Genomic DNA, 22,016 nt, shown 5'->3' on the forward strand with positions numbered 1-22,016 from the left:
GGGTGAAATCAAGTCTAGAAAACATTAAAAGCATCCTTACATGTATATGTGCGTTACTAAAAAAGAAGCTCGCTAATCCTATGCAAGGCCTATCTTACATGTCCAGAATGGGCTGTTTAAAAGACAAAACACGCTTCATCTATGCCCTCTTCCTTAACCATTCTCTCATTTTTCCATAACTGTGTACTATTTGGCAGAGCGCATAACATTCAGAAATAAACACCGTATTTCCCCATGAATGAGACTCACCCTTTTCCAAAAAAATTGGGATCTAAAAACTGGGTGCGTCTTACACAGTTGTGGATTATTTTTACTTGCATTTTCCACTTTTTCGTGCTTGTTTTTACGCTCACTGTTGAAGACAGTGATTCATCATCAGACACAAATGAGGACAAGCTAATGGATGGGAGTTTTGACAGTGATGAGGAGTTGTATGAATTTTATGATGAATAAAACTTGAGTTCAATAACTTTATGTAATACATTTTTTTTTTTCAAATTTCAGGCCTCAAAATTAAGGTGTGTTTTATACATGGGGAAATACAGTACATTTCCCAGCCTCTACTGTGGCTTCGGTGTAGTTATGCGACTGACTTCTGGCCAATGAAGTATAAGCAAAACATGGCAGCCTCCAAGAAATTTCCCTAAAATGCAATATGTATACATCCCTTGCTCCTCCTCCTATTCTCTGTGGAATGTGGATGTTGTGGGAACTCATCATGCAACATGTGCAGGAGGGCCCAGCATCAAAGGACAGCGTGGTAGAAAGCAGGAATGACCAGAGCCACCACAACTTTCTTCATTGCAAAGGCCTTGGTTTCCAAGGAGAGGGAAATGTCTGTTCTGGAAGGCATCGCTACCTTGAGCCTCTGTTACTCTTTTTTTTTTTCAAAATTTTTTTTATTTTTTTAAATTTATTTATTTATTTATTTATTTATTTATTTTTTTAGAGAGGAGAGGGAGAGACAGAGAGAGAGACAGAGAGAGAGAGAGAGAGAGAGAGAGAGAGAGAGAGAGGAGACAGAGAGAGAGAGAAGGGGGGAGGAGCTGGAAGCATCAACTCCCATATGTGCCTTGACCAGGCAAGCCTAGGGTTTCGAACCAGCGACCTCAGCATTTCCAGGTCGACACTTTACCCACTGCACCACCACAGGTCAGGCGAGCCTCTGTTACTCTTAACCAAAAAAATTCTAACTCATAAAGTAAAGAAAGATTCTGGGAAAATTACATTCATCACAGTTTTACTTTCACTCAAAAATCATGTATTCTGTGTAGAGGGGAAAGATGTATATTGAGAGAAGAAAATTTGGGACATGAAAAAGCCAAGAAGCGTACAATGAGTCAAGTCTATTGAGTGGCGTTATTTCTAAAATGAGGCTAGTCCTATAGGAATAAAATTGGTTTCTATATGAGAGCATTTTCCCTTTGGCAATAATGAAAATAAAGTTTAGGCAGATAACAAACAAGCCAACTACAGCCCCCTCTTCCATACACTGAAGAAGTAGAATCACTTATGGGGAAGAATGGAAATGTGTATAAACAGCTATCCTGGGAAACAAACATATTCAATTACTTTGCGAAAAAGATCTAGGTATTGATCTATGGTTAACTCCGAGATTATGTGAATTTTATATCTAGTCAATTTCATATCTGAAGCAACTTTTAAGCTAACCTTTATGTGAACTGAAAAGATGTATAAGAATCTGAAAAACTGTTGAAGAAATAAGGCAAATGATGCTGGATGAAATGGTTCTCATAAAAAGCAAATCACTGCAACTCCTGAGTGCTTTGAACTAGTGATAGGAACATACAAACAGTAAGCTGATGGGCAGAAACAAACTTATGTCCAATGCATGTCAAAGAGCCCTTTTATTAAATAAACATAGCAGATCACTTTCATTCAATTCCTTCACCGACTGTCCTCAACAACTAAGAATTCAGAAGAAATTATAAGTAGAGTGGGGCATATCAATCAAGGGCTTGTTTAGGTACCTAATTCAAATGGTAAACAATACTAAATGGTTCATGTTTTAAATAGCTTCAAAAATCAGAATTACAGGATAAGGATATTTTTGTTGATAATTGGTTTGTTTTAACAAGACTGTTTGATAGTCAATAAACTAACATTAAAGACTTCCTAACACCAACTACATGGGACTAATCTTTTGCAGTTTAAAGCTCCGGCTTTGGTGGTAAAAATTCCATGTAATTGGCATCAGCAGTCTGTCAAATCATACATTTCATTTTAGGCTGATGGAAACAAAGACTCCTCTATTTAGTTAACAATTGCTTGCCAGTGGTGTGCAAAGTGCACCAACTAGCCACTGAAAGGCAGGAATTTACAATAGGTAGGGAATCATTTAGATCAGGAATAGTCAACCTTTTTATACCTACGGCCCACTTTTGTATCTCTGTTAGTAGTAAAATTTTCTAACCGCCCACTGATTCCACAGTAATGGTGATTTATAAAGTAGGGAAGTAACTTTACTTTATAAAATTTATAAAGCAGAGTTACAGCAAGTTAAAGCCTATAATAATAATTACTTACCAAGTACTTTATGTCGGATTTTCGCTAAAGTTGGCAGAATAAATCTTTATAAAACAACTTACTCTAGTTAGATCTATCTTTTTATTTATACTTTGGTTGCTCCGCTACGACCCACCATAAAAGCTGGAATGCCCACTAGTGGGCGGTAGGGACCAGGTTGACCACCACTGGTCTAGATTATGCAGAACCTGGGAAGAAATAGAAACACTGAACAGAACAGAATGGAGAAGAAGGGAGTGATCAGGAGAGGCAAGCGCTACGCTGAAACACACAAGAGGAAGCCAATATGGCAGAGATGATGGTGGAGAGGCTGAGCTCGGTGAAGGAAGATTATAGGAAATGACAGATTAGTAAAAGATTGGCCTTTCTTAAAGTTTTGATGATTTATTTCTGGCATACTTGACATATTGATGCTGGGACATTACAGTTTTCATCATCATTGCCATCAAACAGTATCTATTAACTATGTGCATTGTACAAAGAAGCAAAATTGACCTGGTTTCTGACATCTAGACATCAATAAAATAAGTCAGACCAGTCAATGTAGATGAAGGCAGAAGAGCAGATAATGAACAAGATACTTAACTGGGGCAAACTTTTAAGTTAATAATAAACTTTTAAGTATTTCCACAATATACGTAAGTTGGTGAGTGTGTCCATATGTCTCTGTATAATAATGTTTTCAGATACATCTGTGAAGATAAATGGTGAATTATTTTCTTTATACAGATAACTAAGTTTTATGCTTAGTGAAATAGCCAGTCAGAGAAAGACAAGTACCCTATGATTTCATTCACATGGGGAATCTAATGAACAAAATGAACTAACAAGCAAAATCGAGACAGACTCATAGATAGAGAGCAGGCTGACAGCTGTTGGCAAGAGGGGGGCTATTTGAGGAGGGGAGAGGGATTGAGCCCAGAAGGATACAAAATCCTCATGGACTCATACAACGCCGTGGGGCCTGCCGGGATGGGGGGTGGTGGAGGAGCGCATGGGGGAGGATGATAGTGGTGGAACGGGCTTGACCTGGGGCGGCGAACGCACAGCACAGCGCACAGATGATGTGCTGTAGAAATGAACACCCAAACCTGTACAATTACGTTAACCGGTGCCATGCCGATAAATTCAATTTCAAAATAAATAAATAAAAGTAAGTTCTATGAAATCAATAATGATTTCAACAGGACAGAAGCCTTCCCCTTATACCATGGTCTCAACAGGGCAATCCAGTTGAACACAAAGAGAAAATTTCACTTCTCCCTCCATTTACCACATCTTCCTCTTCATTATCCCAGGGAAGGAATGCCTGAGAATACTTTCCCTGGTCAGTACAATCGTTCTAAAACGAGATGTAAAGGAAACTTTCTCACGTTCAGAAGAGTTTTGTTTTACCTCTTACTTCTTCATTCTACCAAGTTCAAAAACCAATAGTAGAATTATACATTGGCAGGCATACATATGCGTGCACACACACAAACTTGAAGGAAAAATACGAAGATCCGATCTTGCATGGCAATCTTGACATTGAGTACCAACTAAGCCTGAGCCCTCAATGTCAGTCTTCCCTGAGTCGTCAGGATCGGGTATGTGCTGATGTATCCTCCTGACTGCATCGGCACCGTGACAAACAGAAGAGGCTGCAAATGCAGCTAGAGCTGAATGTCTCATCTGGGAACAAACAATCCTGGAAAAGCTCCCTGATTATGCATCTGTCCCTCTAACTTCCATTTCGGAGGATAAAATTGTATGGTGATACATGAGGATCAGTGTATTATTCTTCCCCTCTGTGGGTACTGAAGGCTTATTTCCTTCACCTTGACACGAGAGAAAAACATTTATTGAAAGTCTCCACAGAAAAATTACAAGTGCGCTAGCAAATGCTTGGGAGGAAGTTGCAGGAGGAGCGAACCTGCAGAATCACAGGCTTGATCCCCAGAGTCTGAATACAGAGATGATTAAGGCATTTTCTCTTTGAATCAGATTTCTTTGGTTTCTCTTCCTGTTTTCTCTCCTTTCATTTCCATCATTGTCTCATTTTCCTTCAACGCAGTACAAAGGGCAGCAGGAGTGTGAGTGCTTTAATACGGTGGGCTTGGTACTATGGGAACGGAACAAAGGAGAAATCCCTAGGGAAGCAGCTTCCAGCTCTCCCACCTGCAGCACCCTGGTGGCATGTGGCACTGCGGTCCCAGCGCCATGGCAGGAAATCCAGAAAACTTTAGAGCAGTGCGTCCACACACTTAACTGAGGGTCTGTACCGCTAAATTATAAAGCATCAGGGCTCTGTGATGAAATGGTCCAAAATAGAACAATGTAATATGCTTTTCTTAAAGCTACACTTTTTTTTTCCGGTAAAATTCTGAGTTAGGTCCTTTTTGTACTTAAAGAAGTATGTATTTATTATTTTTTAAGTATAAAGTTCAACTGAGTATAGCATACACACAGAAAAGTGTAGAAATTGCAAGTGTACAATTCCAAACACTTTCTTAAAAGAAACATATCAATGTAACCAGCATCCGGATCAAGATATAAAACATTCCTCAGACCCAAAAATCTGCTCCTGCCCTTGTTAATGACTTCTCCTCACAAAGGTAACCGCATCTGACCTTAAGGCCCCAATATGCCTAGTTCTGAATTTCATAGAAATTAATTCATACAATGTATATTATTTTGAGTTTGGTTTCTTTTATGTACTACTGTTTTCCTATTTCTCATTCCATGATCTATTATTGGTAATACAATTTGATTTTTCAAACGGCTTCACACTGCTTTCCCCATATTTCTTGAGGTTTTCTATTCCTCTGGAAATTCAGTACTAGAAAAATCAGTTCTCTCGGTCTCATGTCCTTTTTACATCAGACCTGAAGCTCAGAATCACCTTGAACTTAACGACTTATGAGCCATCCTAAAATATTTGACTTAATGCAATTCCAAGAGGGAACATCATTTTTTTAAAAAAATATCTTCCTTGATGTCAGACCACAACCTCACTGTTACACAATAATGCCATCTTATGGTTATATAGCAATTTGTAGTCTAGAAACTTCTTTCCTTCTATCTCATTTGAACTGGGATATATCCCTTTAGGCTTGGGAGAAATTTCCTGAAAATGGGGCAAATTTATTAGTGATTTGAGAGTATCAGAAATAAGGACAATAAAGTATTTGACGCTTAGTAGACCCTCAAGTACACTGCTCACAATAATTAGGGGATCAGGGAACGTGCAGATACTCCAGTACTTTCAGTCTTTTGTGTAGTGCATTTTCACCAATGAAATAAAAGTTGGTTTTGCATTTCATCTGCATAATTAAAAACCGTTCTTTGACTTGTTGTTTGCTTTTCTGATGTTCTTGTTTAATAAAAAAATCAAATGCTTCTTTTTTTATCACTTCATATTCATTTTAAAATATCCCTGAATTTTTATGAGCAGTATATTTGTTGAAAGAAGAACTTTGTTTTTCTCATACTAGAGAAATCTTATGTAAATTCTCAATTTTTGTGTTTCCTGTCAGTATGTTTTGTAAGCAATGTGTAACCTACCAAGAAATAGATGAAAACAGAATACAGCAACACAATTAATGTCTCACAAAGTTCAATGTTTATCTTACATACATGCGTATCTATACATATACATGGGATTCATGGATTTACCCCTTACTGTGTTCACTATATATGTATTTCCACAGAAAGGTGCCACTCCTGATAGTTTGATAATTTGTAATCTTATTGAGACACCTGCTGAAATTCTATACAGTGAAAGACAATGTATAGAAGCAGGTCTCTTAGACAGTGAATGAGCAGTCACAAATCAATCTGGCTTTCAATTCTCTACTCGCGCCTCCTAAAGAGTAATGTCTGCTTTACATTATGAAATTAATACAGGTGAGACTTCCTATTACAGCATTAATGAGTTTGTTGATTAATTATGCTGTCAGAACCTATGCTTTAAGAATGCTAAGAGTCGAATGCATCTTCTTATCTTTGTAACTTCTGAGTAAACTATGCAAGCTTATTCAAACTCAGTATTTTGGTAAGGTAGAAACACACCAAGTAGCCTGTGTTTGGCCAAGTGACTTAATATCCTCACTCTCCCCTGTAAAATAATGAAGCAGGACAAAAATCACTAAGGTATTTTCTAGCTGTAAAAAAATCCTTTATTATGAATGATTCACTATCTACCATAGTTTGGATTATGGTTCAACAAAAAGTCCTCCCAGTCCCTCTTCTACTGCAGAAGGGACTGCTTCCCCATTCTAGGGATGTCAGGGTGTTCTGGCCAACAGACTGTGAATGGACTTCACATGAGCACGGGCTGTAAGTGTTCTTGGGAGGTTAGGCTTGGTTCACACTCTGGTGATCCATCATGAGAAGAGCATGCATGGCACTGACCATTCATCTCAGGCCTAGAATAAAGATACAGATAGCAGACCTTAACCCAACACACATGCTGGAACCTAGTTCAGCTAACCCACAGCTTGAAAGAGCAGCCCAGCTCTGTCCAGCCCAGCCTGGGTCAGCCAAACCACAGGCAACCTAAATATCCATGAGCGTGAGAATAAATGCTTGTTATTTTAAGTCAAGTTTTGGGGTGATTTGTATCATCACGTTATTGGAATATCTGACTAATATACTAACATTCATGGATCATATAAGAAGAAATACCAACACCTTCTTACTGGCTTAAAGGTATTTTAATTTAAACTTAAGTTGGCTTATTACAAAATTCAGTAGATTTTTGTTGAGAACCCAACATGAAGGCTATACAGGCCATTTGTCTATTTATGAATGTATAGCTTCCACTCTAAGGATTCAAGAATCTACCATTTTATGTACCTTGGTGGAAGACAAGTCCCTGACGACAATAAAAATGGAGCCCAAATTCCAGCTAGACCCTAGTTATATGACTTAAGCTTGTCTGATAAGAGGAGTCTGCAATTTATGGCCCACAACAAAATATGGCCTGCCACCTGTCTTTGTAAATAAAGCTTTGTGAGAATAAACCATGTCCTTTCATGTATTATATGTATTATCTATGCTTTCTTTCACCCTACAACATCAGAGCTGGGGAGCTGCGACAGAAAATATACGGTCTTGGCCCTGGCCGGTTGGCTCAGCGGTGGAGTGTCGGCCTGGCGTGCGGGGGACCCGGGTTCGATTCTCGGCCAGGGCACATAGGAGAAGCGCCCATTTGCTTCTCCAGCCCTACCCCCTCCTTCCTCTCTGTCTCTCTCTTCCCCTCCCGCAGCCGAGGCTCCATTGGAGCAAAGATGGCCCGGGCGCTGGGGATGGCTCCTTGGCCTCTGCCCCAGGCGCTGGAGTGGCTCTGGTCACGGCAGAGCGACCCCCCGGAGGGGCAGAGCATGGCCCCCTGGTGGGCAGAGCGTCACCCCTGGTGGGCGTGCCGGGTGGATCCCGGTCGGGCGCATGCGGGAGTCTGTCGGACTGTCTCTCCCTGTTTCCAGCTTCAGAATAAGAAAAATATATTAAAAAAAAAAAAAAAGAAAGAAAATATACGGTCTGCATAGATGAAAATATTTACTAACTGAATCTCTACAGAAAAAAATCCACCCCCTGCCTTATTAATAATTCTTCTGTCAGAAACCTTAATTCTAAAGTTAGTTACACTAAAAGAAGTAATAATTTAAATACTTTTTGGCAGTAATAGCAGCAAACAATATCCAGTGGCAACGGTGCCTCTGGGTGCACCAGCACATCATGGCCATGGCAACAGCTTGTATTCAGATTCATTTGTTGGCTTTTTTGTTGTTGTTTGAGACAGAGACAGAGAACAAGTCAGAGAGAGGGACAGACAGGAACAGACAGTCAGGAAGGGAGAGAGATGGATGAGAAGCATAATTGTTTGTGCAGCTCTGTAGTTGTTCAGTGATTGCTTTCACATATGTGCCTTGATGGGAGGGAGGGTTACAACAGAGTGAGTGACCCCTTGCTCAAGCCAGCGACCTTGGGCTCAAGCCAGAAACCATGAGGTCATTTCTATGATACACGTTAGCTCAAGCCAACAACCCCTCATTCAAGCTGTTGAGCCCATGCTCAAGCTCTCAACATCAGGGTTTCGAACCTGGGTCCTCAGTGTCCCAGTCCAATGCTCTATCCACTAAGCCACTGCCTGGTCAGGCTAATTTTGTGGCTTTTTATGCTGGATGTGTTTCTGAATGCCTAGCCCGGTCTTTCTTGAGGGTTTCAGCCCATTTTTAAACCTGGCTTTCAGGCTTTTCCACTGATTCCACGAGCTACCTAATATCCTTCTAATAAGATATTTAATTCTATCTAACGTAACCAGAGTCACTTTCAATTCGCTGAAAAGCAGAACCTTGAGTAGCTCAGGGACCCCGCTTTATTCCCGACTCCGAGGAAGATGTTCCTATTCCGTTCCCCAGGGAGATTTGCCTCCCCATCTAGCAGAGCTCGAATCTATCAACCCGTGCTTGACTGACTGTCCATTTTCTCTCCAGGACTGGGAGGTTCTTCAAAGCAAGGACTGAATTTAATTCATTTTTCTGCAGTGCTCAGGAAAATGTGAAAGAATATCAGAATAAATTACCAGACGTGAACACAATCAGCGCTATAAGACCATCATTTTCATCATCAAAATTGCCAAGCTTAATTGAGTCATTATCACGTATAAGCAATCCACTAAGCACTCTACATGCATTGTGTCATTTAGTCCTCATAAGAACTCTGTGCCTGAGAAAATATCGTGTCCCATTTTCTAGATAAGGGAAATGTGGAGTATAAAATGAAAGAACTAGTCAGCAGAAAGCCAGGGTTCCAAAACAATCTGGATTCTACAGCCTGTGCTCATAAGCAATGACTTTAACCAATTTTACCAGCAAGTAGACCAAAAGCCATAGAAAAGCTTATGGTCCCTGACCAATTCCTGGAGAATGCCAACTACAGTAAACTTCAGATACTTTTCTAGTTTCTGGATATGACAAAAAAAAAGTGAGTCTACAGGGTTAGAGCCACTCTATCCCTTGCTGGACATATGGAAGGCCTCCTACCGGTGAGATTTCAGTTTACCCTCTCTGGGCAATGGCATAGTGCTTCTGCTTCTTCTAAACTCTACGATTGAAGGTGAACTAAGAGGAGACATCTATATGACCCTGTAAGAAGGGAATACCTCGCTCACTGGCCAAAGATACATAAATAAAGTAGGGAAGAAGCCTAAAAAATCAAAAAGGTTCCCCGCTGCTTCAGTGCTGAGTGGAAGGTCCCTACAAAAGTACAGTAACCAATGGCTACCCAAGAACCCCCTGAGATTCTTAGGAGATGGTACTGGTGGCCTGGATGGCTGGGAGGAAACACTGTCTTGTCTCTGAGACACGACATCAGAGACAAGAACATCCCAATGGTGACTGGGCACCCACAGAGAGTGTGATGAAACTGGCCTCACTGGAGTAGCTTGCAGAGGTTCGTGGGACTCAATGCGGGACACTAAGGGGAGGGGCCTCTGCTGGCATTACTAGATTTGCCTTTTGCAGTATATCCACAGAGTTGCTGAGTGTCTTTTCTTCTATCAAGACTGGCCTTGGATCCTTTGCGGTCAGCTGTTTTGCAGCAAGTTGAAAGAAAACTATTAGACCATCCATGTAGGAATAGTCTTGGGTTTCTGGGAGGTACCGTGAGTTCAGACACACTGAACAACCACTTTGTACTCAGTAGTACTAAGCTTATCACATAAAATAAAACATAGTTCTTGTCTTTAAGGAGCTTGGGCACCAGGCAGAAAAATCAACCAACTGATTACTACGTGAAAAGTTTTAGAAGTAGGTCACTTCGGGGCTACCAAATCTGGCAACATTTGCAAATACCAAAGTGGTATATTGATATTGTATTATATTAAATGATAAAGTAATATCTAAGTTTCTGGACTTCATGATCAACTGATAGTTTTAGGATCTTAAGAAGAAAATCACAATCTCAGTGACACCTGAAGGACAAATTGGACAGGGGCAGAAAACATCTGAAATCTTCAAATCAATTTAATATTGCTAAAGCGGAACTTGGAGAGCTTGGAGGGCAGGCAGGAAACGATACACAGTGAGGCCGACCCGATGAGCAGGGGTCATGCGAAGGCCTCATATGCCCAGCTAATGAGTCTGGACTTTTTTTCTAAGGGAAATGAAAGTACAGTACTGAAGTTCTTGCACTTAAGAAAATAATTCTGGGTGAAACATAACTGGGAACAAAGTAAGGGTGCTCATTGGAGTTAACAAAGATTTCTACTAGCAGGATCAGTTCAGGAACCTAATGTATTAAGTTAAGAACTACAGTAGAAATCGGATGGTTAAAAATGGATAGAGGTGAGATAGAAGGTTCCCTATAACCATTAGAGAATTATTTGATTTCCTCCTAGACTAATAAAGGAGCCTGTCTTGAGACTATACATTTGAAACAAATCATTTTAAAGCCATTACAACTTCATTACTTCTAACCCAAAACTGGAAGAGAAAACAACTCTACCTTCTTGTGATGTGAGACTAAAGAACGCATATAAATTTTAAAAATTTGATCAAAAGCTAGTTATTTTAATTAAGATAAGCTCTAAAGTGTTAATAATCATCCTAACAAATGCTAAGTCATCCTAACAAATTCCTTGCAGCATAAAAAAAAGTGGGGAGACTTCAAAATGTAAAGTAATACTTTCAAAATAAAAATGATAAACGAAAATCAACTTTTGGTTGGTAGCTTATATTTCAAACATATTCATCAAAGTATCAAACTTCTATAAATATATCATGCACAGATCTGACCAAAGATATACACTTTGTACTATACAATTATTGACACCAGCACTATGAAATGACCAAACCTCTTTTGACATTATATGAATTTAGCAGAGACCACAATGCTCCGGAATAATGCTACCCTCAGTACAGAACCATTTCTCAAATTCAGCTCACCAGCATGAACTGATCATCGTTTGTTTCTCACTCCACTTATTTTTTTTCCAGTGATAGTGATACTTCTCTCTCTTCCTACCCACCTCTTTCCTTCCCCCAGGGAGAACAGTGAAACGAACACTAAGGTTCCTTAAAACAGGTAACTTAGTAACATAAAAGTGTCACCTACCCTTGGCAGTCCTTGTACGTTTGGTTAACTGTTTCCCACTGGGAGTCGAGCTGTGACAGTGCTTCCTGGAGCTTCGCCCTTTCTGCAGGTATGGCATTTTGCAACGCTGCTGTCTTCTTATTGTGAATAACGTCAATCCGACCTGAGATTTGTCGCAGGCTATCCTTTATATTCTATATTATTGAAGATTAAAAAAAAAGAGAGAGAGAGAAAGAAACTAATCAGCTGCCTAGGGGATAAAAACCAATTATAAACCCTTGAAGTAACAAATGGTCTTGCAATTTTTAATGATTGAATTTAAAAAAATTTATTGGGGTGATACTGGTTAACATAATTATACAGGTTTCAGGTGCCCGATTCTGCAAGACATCTCTGTGCACTACACTGTATGTTCTCCGTCCCGTGTCCAGTCCCCATCCATCGCCAGTCATCCCCTCACGCCCTTCCCCGCCTCCCTCTCCCCGCCATCTCCACACTGTTATCCATGTCCACGGGGGCTTTCTTGTCCTTTTTTTTGCTCAGTCACCTCCATTGCCCACGCCCCCTCTCTATGTCAGCCTGCTCTCTATATAAGAGTCTGTCTATTTTGCTTGTTAGTTTATTTTATTCATTCAGTTCCACATATGAGTGAAGTTTTATGGTACCTGTCTTTCTCTTACTGGCTTATTTTACTTAAATACCATATTTCCCCATTTATAAAATGTGCCTTTTTTTTGGAAAAATTTGGGGTCTAAAAACTGGGTGCATCTTACACAGTGGTTGTAGATTTCTTTTACTTGCATTTCCCGTTTTTTTGTGCTTGTTTTAGTGCTCATTGTTGAAGACAGTGATTCGTCATCAGACACAGATGAGGACAATGTAATGAATGAGAGTTTTGACAGTGATGAGTTGTGTGAATTGTATGATGAATAAATCTTGAATCCAATAACTTTATGTGATACATTTTTTTTTCAAATTTCGGGTCCCAAAATGAAGGTGCACCTTCTACATGGGGAAATACTCTTTGACTTTTTAGAATCATCAGCCCTGAAGCCCAGTGGTTTCAACATGCCCACTTCTCTCTCACCTCTCTACCACTCTATTTTACAGAGTATCCCAATCACTCTGTACTCCCTGCATTCTTCATAGTGCTTCAAGGCCCTTCTGCCTACCATTAAATTATATGTCTACTGGTCTCTCTAGCACTAGACTAGACCCTGTGAGTGCAGGGATGCTATCTGTCTTACTTCTATTGGGTTTCCAGAGTTAAGACTTGTGCCTGGCTCATGGTAGGTGACAATGTATTTTTGTTGAATAAATGAAGAAAGTCAAACATATCCCATAAATTAACTGCACAGTTTTTATCTAGTTTGTATTTAAGGGAAAAAAAAAATCACAAACCAAAAAGTTATTATGCAATAAAAATTTTTTTAAATATTGATTTTCTAAAAACTTTTGCTACAAATGATATACTTGGCTAGTCTTGCTAGTATGAATTGTTTATTTTGCTCATCTGAAGTTTCACAGACAATTCAACTGAGCAAATGTATTGAGCTCTTCCATGTAAAAGGATCAATATAGAGAAAGCAAGGCTGGGTGAAGCACAGTTTATTTGTTCATTTTTGAGAAGTTTTAAATTGATTTAATTCTGAATTAAGGGAGTTTGTGGTTTGGAGAACTGGAGGAAAAGATAAAAGTGTGGAAGCCCCAGCTAGATTATAAGAAAGAATATGATGAGGCCATGGCCGGTTGGCTCAGTGGTAGAGCGTCGACCCAGCATGTTCCAGGTTCAATTCCCAGCCAGGGCACACAGGAGGCAGGAGAAGCGTCCATCTGTTTCCCTATCCTCCCCCCTCTACTTTCTCTCTATTTCTCTCTTTCTCTCCCACAGCCAAGGCTCCACTGGAGCAAAGCTGGCCCCGGCACTGAGCATGGCTCTGTGGCCTCTGCTTCAGGCACTAGAATGGCTCCTGTTGCAATGGAGCATTGCCCCAGATGGGCAGAGCAACGCCCCATAGTGGGATTGCCAGGTGGATCCTGGTTGGGCACATGTGGGAATCTGTCTGACTACTTCCCTGCTTCAAACTTCAGAAAAATACAAAAAAAGAATATGATGAGTGATCTAAGCAGTATTGAATCTTTCTAGAAGTTCAGAGAAAGAATGAACCATATATCCTATTTGGTCACAAGCTCAGGAAAGAGATCATGAAGGAAGTGCAATTTGGGGGCTTACGTAGTTGAAATGTACATGACATTCTAGTCAGTAGTTACACGTATACAAAAACAGGGAGCATAAGCAGGCATATCTGGCTTTTTATTTTGACATTTTAGAAATGTAGAGAATTAGGGAAAGATGGGTCAAGAAACAGAGGCTGAAGATGTTTAATGATGTGCTTTGAAGGTCCTAAAGGTAATTCAGTAACCAGTGGGAATCTATGACATTAAACAATTATAGAAAATTTCAAATATATAAAATGCAGGAAAATATGACAAAGAATCCCCATGGACCTGTTTTCCAGTGCCAACTCCAATGAAGTCATGGACAACCTTGTTTCATTATAAGCCCACACATTCAGCTCCTCAGCTGGGCTATTCCTAAACAAGTTGATATAATATTTTATTCTTGAATACTTCAGCATGTATTTCCAATATATATCAATTCTCCTCAAAGAAAATACACATAATACCTACCAACTTAACAAAACTTCATTAATGTAATCAAATATCTAATTGGTATTCATTATTACACTGACTTGAGAAATGAGTTTAAAAAGAAGATGCTAAAAAAAGGGGGGAAGAAAACACTAAAAAACAAAAAGAAGAAGATGCTACAAAACTGACAGTCTGTTGGACTAGGAAGAGGAAAGGATTGAGTAACTTGCAGGTTTCTGGCACAGAGGTCTGGATGAACTGTCGTGACACTGAGAAACATGATTTCAGATGCATGAACAGGCTGTGTGTATGCATGCACGCTGGCGTGTGTATGTGTGTAAGGGACAAGTTCGGTTTTGGACATAATCCTATTGAGAAGTCTTTGGGGCATCAGACTGTACACTTCCAACAGGCAGCTGGCCTCAGATTTTGAGAAGAGGGATGGAACGGCAAGTACTGTTGGGGCCGATATATCTCCACATGTCTGCATAGTCTGAGCTTTCTGAGCAAAGAGCGGTGGAGACGGGGTTAAAGGATAACCGAATAGCAAACAGACCTTGAAGTTTATACTAGCGCATTGCTCCAGAGAGGTTTAGAAACATCTCTCTCCGGAGTGCTTTGTTTATATTCTAAGTTACATTCCAAGAATAATAGACCCCTACCTGCCTCTCTCCCTGGAGATGATTTGTTCACATTCCAGAGCCAAGGCTAGTTTGTTCTCTCTCTCTTTCTCCTTTGTCCTCTCTCACCAGCTTCTCTGTGTAAGCTCTGATGTTCCTAAGTCCCTGATCTGGGCATTTCTCTCCTGTACTGCAACCCCTGTGTGATACACTCTGGCCCTCGCTGCCTTTTCCTGTGGGGATTGGGGCATGGGAACTGACACAAAGTTGCTCTTGAATAATTAATATATGTTCTGACCCAGAGGTCTCCTGTTTCCCCCCAGATAAATACATATAGGTATAAAAATGTAACAAATACCAATGAACGGAATATTTTTTGCCTACTTCCAAGCAAAACTGGGGAGGGTTTTAATCAGGTATGAGACGGAGACAGGGCTAAATAGAAAGGGGCCCCTGCTGAGCCTGCAGCTTCTCCGAAGGCAGGCTCCGGAGCAAAAGCCACAAGTCCAGTTTGGCGGCAGGACAGTGGACATGGGTTGGCCCCGGGGCGTTCTCCTGCCTCATCCCACCACTTCTGACTGGGCTGCATGCAGACTTGTCTTGGGGGAGAGCTAAACTGTAGAAACAGGGGAGAATGTAGATGTTGGCTGTCAGGAGTAGAAGTCAATGCTTACAGTGGGAACCTAAAACATTTATAAAATAAAGACAAAAGCAGCTGTGTTCCCAGGTCTTGCAAATTAGTTAGAAAAAGGGTAAGATGCAACAGTAATTGGTGATGGAAATAATTTCAGAGAGAGAGGAGCTGTTTATAAAATTCCAAGATGTTCTCTTCAAATCTACACCTTGTGATCGAAAGGCTTTATTATTTTTTGGTCAACAACTCGATTTAAATCAGGGGTAAGAATACTTATCTGACAGCTCCAGTATTAGCATAGGAGAGGGCGTGGGGCATGCCAACACAGAAATGGCCTGTGAGAGCACTAATCTGGAGGAGTGCAGGTGAGAGCTGTCTCCTACCCGTGCTATGGACAGAATTGCGCATCACTGTAACATAGATGTTGTTTAGATGGTCAAATTTCTCCGGAAAGGTTTTTAGAGTGAAAAGAGTGATCAAAAACTGTGCCTAAGGATGAAGCTCTGTGGGAAGCAGAGGCAGACGGAATAGATAAATATGCCCAATGAGTAATTCTCATCGGACCAAGAAAAGGAACAGAAGAGTAAAGTAATTCAAAACCAAGGGAAGAAAGAAGAACAGGAAGGACGCAGGGAGCTGTCAGCGAGTCTAATGTAGCTAGGAACAGGAGAGAAAAGTCAACTTGGGCAACCCAGGGGGTCACCGGTGATCTTACAGAGCAATTTCAGCATTTTCGGAGTGTGAAAATATAAAGCTGCAGAGAGCAGACTGTCCTCCGCTGTCACCCTCCTTCACTACATGTTTAGGCTGCATTGATTTGACATAAGACACTTCTTCAGTGAAGAAAGGTTTACTATTAATAAAAAACAAAACTGATAATGTAACAGAAACTTTTTAAAAGGGATGGTGGAATCTATAGAATGCAAATGAACCAATGAAACAGACTCATAGATACGGCGAACAGACTGATGGTTGGAAGAGGTGAGGGTGTCGGGGTCTTGGTGACAAAGGCGAAGTGTCTGAGGCATACAGAGTGGCAGTTACAAGACAGTCCTGGGGATACAGTGTATCGCACAGGGAATACAGTCACTAACATTGTAAACTGTGTGTGGGGCCAGGTGCGTACTGAAAATATCAGGGGAACACTTTGTAAGTATGTGATTGTCTAACCACTACGCTGTACAACTGAAACTAATACAAAGTACCAACAATACTGAGTGTCAACTATAATTGAAATAAATTTAAAGCAGTTTTGAAAAGATAGAATGGATCTGGTATATGCTAGCAGTGCCTTAAAAGTCACTGCACTCAAACATCCTTCTTACATCCTTGATTTTTGTTTGTTGTTTTGTTTTTTAATTCACCTGGCCAAATTTCATGACCATCTTCTGAAGACTCTGAGCCTTGGGTGGAAGATCTAGGGCTATCCCACTGACTTGATCAGGTCTGGTGCTAGGAAGCTGCACCAACATGGCTTCTCTGTCCTGTTTCTTTTACCTCCACTGCCCCGGGCAGCCTAGTTTCCCCACCACTTGCACTGCCGCAACTCAACTCCTAATGATGTAAGACCTGGACGCCATCTCCCTGTGGCCGCAGCTGCCCCAGGGCAGAGACCCGGGTCTCAGACAAGTTCTCCACTTGATACCAAGCAGCCAGCCTACGGACACGATGCTTACTTACATTCACATTGGGGCACGCAGCCATATTGGCCTGCTTGGGGAGCCCAAACACTTTAAATGAATGGTTGTAATCTCATACGAGAGTAAAATTAAAGAGAAGGCAAGGAAGAGCTTCCTCACCAAGATAAAAGTAATCCATTATGGCTTTGGTGTAGTGTGGTGTCGAGTGTGTGTGGAGGGGGTGTGCGTGCCTACGTACACACATACACAAACACAGTCTCTCTCTGAGGATGTGAGCTTGCAAAGCTTCCTGATTTTAACCCAAATCTCTGCAGAGCTCTGAATTCTCTGGAAAGAGGTACAATTGCTCAGAACCGAATTACGGACCATTTTAGCAATGTTGAGCAGCATGTTGCAAAAGCAAGAGGACTTTCTAACTTAGATGAGAAAAGCAAAAAGTGGGGCAGGAGATGTCATAATCCCTGGATATCTAGATAATAGCTTCTTGGTGCATTCTCAGAGAAGGCTGTCTGAACTGGCTGGAGTCCAAGAAATCCTTTTTCTAATTCCTACACATACCCCTGTCCCTGAGGCATTGCACACAGAAAAATGGTATTACGCACCAAAGAAAATTCTCTAGCAGTTTCCACTGTTTAAAGCCAGAGTTGAGCTCTTTTATAGCTTTTTACAATTTTAGTTGGTCTAGAAATAAGTGATCTTTACAGTTTCTGACCCTCTAAAAATGAAACCATAGTCCCTGTGGTTGCTATGGTGATAAAAAAAAAATCCCTAGAATCTATTATTTCCATTTCTACCCCTGAGCAGTTCCTTATCTTACCTGAAAATATTAAGGAAAGCTGACGAAGTACCCACTTTTTAGTCAACTTCGTTCTTAATGTTGACATGGCCCATGTATCGCATTGACCTGCCAACCCCCACTTCAGTTCTGTGAGATGCGTATTGTTAACTACTCTTCCTACAAAAGGAAATTTTAATTTCTGAAAGGCACTTGTATGTGAGTTTATAAAATTTTAAGTCCTTAATATTTTAAAATAGCACCCTTACAGCTCTGATTCACAAAAGCAAATAAATACAATAGGACCTTTATTTCAACATTGTTCATACAAAAAAAAAAAATTAGATAGTGAAGTAACTTTCACAATTGAAAGATGAAGTCTGGATATGTAAGACAAAGAAAAATAAAAGACTATGAACTAGGCTCCTTTAATTCGTATTTCTAGTTGAAAAGTTTATTGTTTAAATAAGAGCTCATTGATAACATAGACAATAATGTAGGCCTCAAATATGAGATAACTAATACTTTAAACAGGGTTTCCCTATAAAAAGAGAATCAGTTTTTAAAGGGGGTTCATAAAACAAGCAATCTGAACCTAAAATGCAATTTCTGTCAAGATACCAATGTCATATTTCACAGAACTAGAATAGTCCAAACATTTATTTGGAAGCACAAAAGACCCCCGAATAGCCACAGCAATCTTGAGAAAGAAGAACAATGTTGGAGGAATCATGCTACTTTATAATACTCTATACTACAAGGAAATAATATTCAAAACAGCCTGGTACTGGCATAAAAACAGACATACAGACCAATGGAACAGAACAGGGAACCCACAAATCAACCTATGCTGTTTTGGTGAATTAATTTGTGACAAAGGAGGCAAAAATATACAATGGGACAAACACGGGATATTCAATAAGTGTTGTTGGAAATATTAAACAGATATATGTAAAAAAATAAAACTAGACTACCTTCTTATAGTATACACAAGAATAAACTCAAAATGGATTAAAGAGACTTAAATGTAAGACTTGAAACCATAAAAATCCTAGAAGAAAACATAGGTAGTAAAACCTCAGACATTTCCTGAGCAATATTTTTTCTGATATATCTCCTTAGGCAAGGTTACAAAAGAAAAAAAAAAACAAATTGGACTATCAACCTAAAAAATGTTTGCATAGCAAAGAAAACCATCAAGAAATTGAAAAGACAATCCACTGAATGGGAGAAGGTATTTGCTGACACATCTGGTAAGGGACTGATATCCAAAATTTATAAAGAACTTAAAAAACTCAACACCAAAAAACGAGCAATCTGGCCCTGGTCAGTTGGCTCAGTTGGCAGAGCGTTGGCCTGGCATGCAGATGTCCCAGGTTTGATCCCCAGTCATGGCACACAGGAGGAGCGACCATCTGCTTCTCTTCCCCTCCCTCTCCCCTTCTCTGTTCCACTCCTGTAGCCAGTGGCTCTGTTGGTCCGAGTGTTGGCCCCAGACAGGGGTTGCAGGGTGGATCCTGGTTGGGGCGCATGTGGGAGTCTGTCTCTCTATCTATCCCCCTCTCACTTAAAAAAAAATAAAAATGGGCAAAGGACCTGAATAGACACCTTTCTAAAGAGGACATACAAATGACAAACAGACATATGAAAAGATGTTCAATGTCACTAACTATTAGGGAAGTGCAAATTAAAACCAAATGAGATATCACCTCACACCAGTCAGAATGGCGCTCATCAATAAATCAATAAACAACAAGTGCTGGCGAGGATGTGGAGAAAAGGGAACCCTCCTGCACTGCTGGTGGGAATGCAAACTGGTGCAGCCACTGTGGAAAACAGTATGGAGATTCCTCAAAAAATTAAAAACAGAACTGCCTTATAACCCAGTGATCCTACTTCTAGTAATTTATCAAAAGAAACCTGAAACACTAATTCCAAAGAATATATGTACCACTCTGTTCATCGAAGCATTATTTACAATAGCCAAAATCTGGAAGCAGCCCAAGTGTCCACCAATAGATGGGTGGATAAAAAAAGCTATGGTACAGTTATACAATAGACTACTACTTGGCCCTAAAAAAGAAGAAAGCCTTGGCTTTTGTGACCACAAGGATGGACCTGGACAGTATTATGCTTAGTGAAATAGCCAGTCAGAGAAAGACAAGTACTATACGATTTCATTCACATGGGGAATCTAAGGAACAAAATAAACTCACAAGCAGAACAGAGACAGACTCATAGATAGAGAGCAGGCTGACAGCTTCTGACGAGGGGGAGCTTCCTGAGGGGATAGAGGGATTGAGTCCCCACCCAAAAAAGAGGAAAAATTAATGGAAACCAACAACAGTTTGGTGACTGCCAGGGAGGTGATGGTAGAGGGCAGATAAATGGTGATGGATGAGATTTGATTTGGGGCAGTGAACACACAATACGGTGTACTGATTATGTGTTATAAAACAGTGCACCTGAAATCTGTATAATTTTATTAACCAGTGTCACCACAATAAATTCAATAAAAAGGAAAAAGAAAGTTTGTTCATTAAATAGGAGCCTTCACTGGGCTAAAAAGAGAAACTAGAGACTATAGACAATTTATCTAGGAAACCAAACAATGGACTCATTTGCCAACTAATCAGGTTTAAATAAAGATCTCAAGTAACCTTTTTTTGTGACAGGGATAGAGAGAAAGACAGAAAGAAGGACAGACAGACAGGAAGGGAGAGAGATGAAAAACATCAATTCTTCATTGCGACACCTTAGTTCATTGATTGCTTTCTCACATGTGCCTTGACTGGGGGGCTACAGCAGACTGAGTGACCCCTTGCTCAAGCCAGTGACCTTTGGGCTCAAGACTTTGGGCTCAAGCCAGCGATCATGGGGTCATGCCTATGATCCCATACTAAAGCTGACGACCCTGCACTCAAGTCAGGTGAGCCTGTGCTCAAGCCGGTGACCTTGGGGTCTCAAACCTAGGTTCCCTGTGTCCCAGTCCAATGTTCTATCCACTGTGCTACCACCTAGTCAGGTTCAAGTAACTCTTAATTTAACTATGCTCTGGTCTCTATTATAACAGGCAGATTTCTGCTAGTTTTTTTTTTCCATTTAATGTACAGTGACAACTACTCCTTGATGTCAGAATGTTTCATTACAGAGCACACATTTGCCCACCTAAATGGCAAATCTATTTGTAGGAATGTCAAAATAGATACCGTAGAAACTGAACAATGCTGGAGTCCATTGATCAGGTACAGTAATATCTGAGATAAACTGAACTTACTGTTAATCACTTCGGATAAAAATAAACTTAGAACTTATTGTTGTTGTTTTTAAATTTTTCCACTGATTTGAGAGAGAGAGAGAGAGAGAGCAAGGGAGGGAGAAAGGAAGTGAAGAAGGGAGGGAGGGAAGGGAGCGAAGCATCAACAGGCCGTTCCGCCTCATTGCTACATTTCCCAGTGCACTCCTTATAAGCTGCTCATCTGTCCCTGACCGGGGACGGAACCTACAACCTCAGCACATTGGGACGATGTTTTATCCACTGAGCCACCCTGTCAGGGCCTGACTGAATTTTTGATGTCCTTTCTTACATATTGCTAAGTACTTTGTTTCAAAAAGACCATGAAACATGCCAGCATTATTTCTGTTGTACCTTCTCTGTAGTCGTGAAAATAAATGGGCATCTCACAACAATAAAACATAAAACTCAATTCAGCAGTCGCTTACAATTCAGCATATAATTAAGAAAATGAGAATGTCTATAACTGACAGGCGCCTTTAGGCCTGTGGTAAACCAAGGAAGCTCAAACACACCTTCACGAGTTTGAAACTCTTTATCAAGGTAGGATTTTTAATAATACGTTGATCTCAGGATGCGTATATAAACAATCATCTGCAATTTTGTCTTTTATTTTCAAGTTAGCAATAAAATATTTTAAAAGTATTTACAAAATATTGATTTCAAATTTTGCTAATGTTCCTTTAGTAAAAATGTTTCATTAAAGAAGAAAAACTGTCTTAAATTGAAATAGTATCATTCTAGAGATATAAAAAACATAAGTTAAAATTTAATATAA

The 22,016-nt window shown here is 40.2% G+C and overlaps 1 protein-coding gene across 8 annotated transcripts in view; it reads right to left on the reverse strand.

Annotated features, from left to right (window-relative positions):
* The window catches only part of DMD (dystrophin), a 1,890,745-nt gene that overhangs the window by 1,331,621 nt on the left and 537,108 nt on the right, over positions 1–22,016 (reverse strand). For all 8 annotated transcript variants that reach the window (XM_066356826.1, XM_066356825.1, XM_066356822.1 and 5 more), the window contains one exon: positions 11,644–11,816. In XM_066356826.1, the coding sequence (XP_066212923.1) occupies positions 11,644–11,816 (173 nt within the window). The remainder of the gene's footprint in view (positions 1–11,643; positions 11,817–22,016) is intronic.

The sequence above is a fragment of the Saccopteryx leptura genome, chromosome X (assembly GCF_036850995.1).
Source record: "Saccopteryx leptura isolate mSacLep1 chromosome X, mSacLep1_pri_phased_curated, whole genome shotgun sequence".
Lineage (NCBI taxonomy): Eukaryota > Metazoa > Chordata > Mammalia > Chiroptera > Emballonuridae > Saccopteryx > Saccopteryx leptura.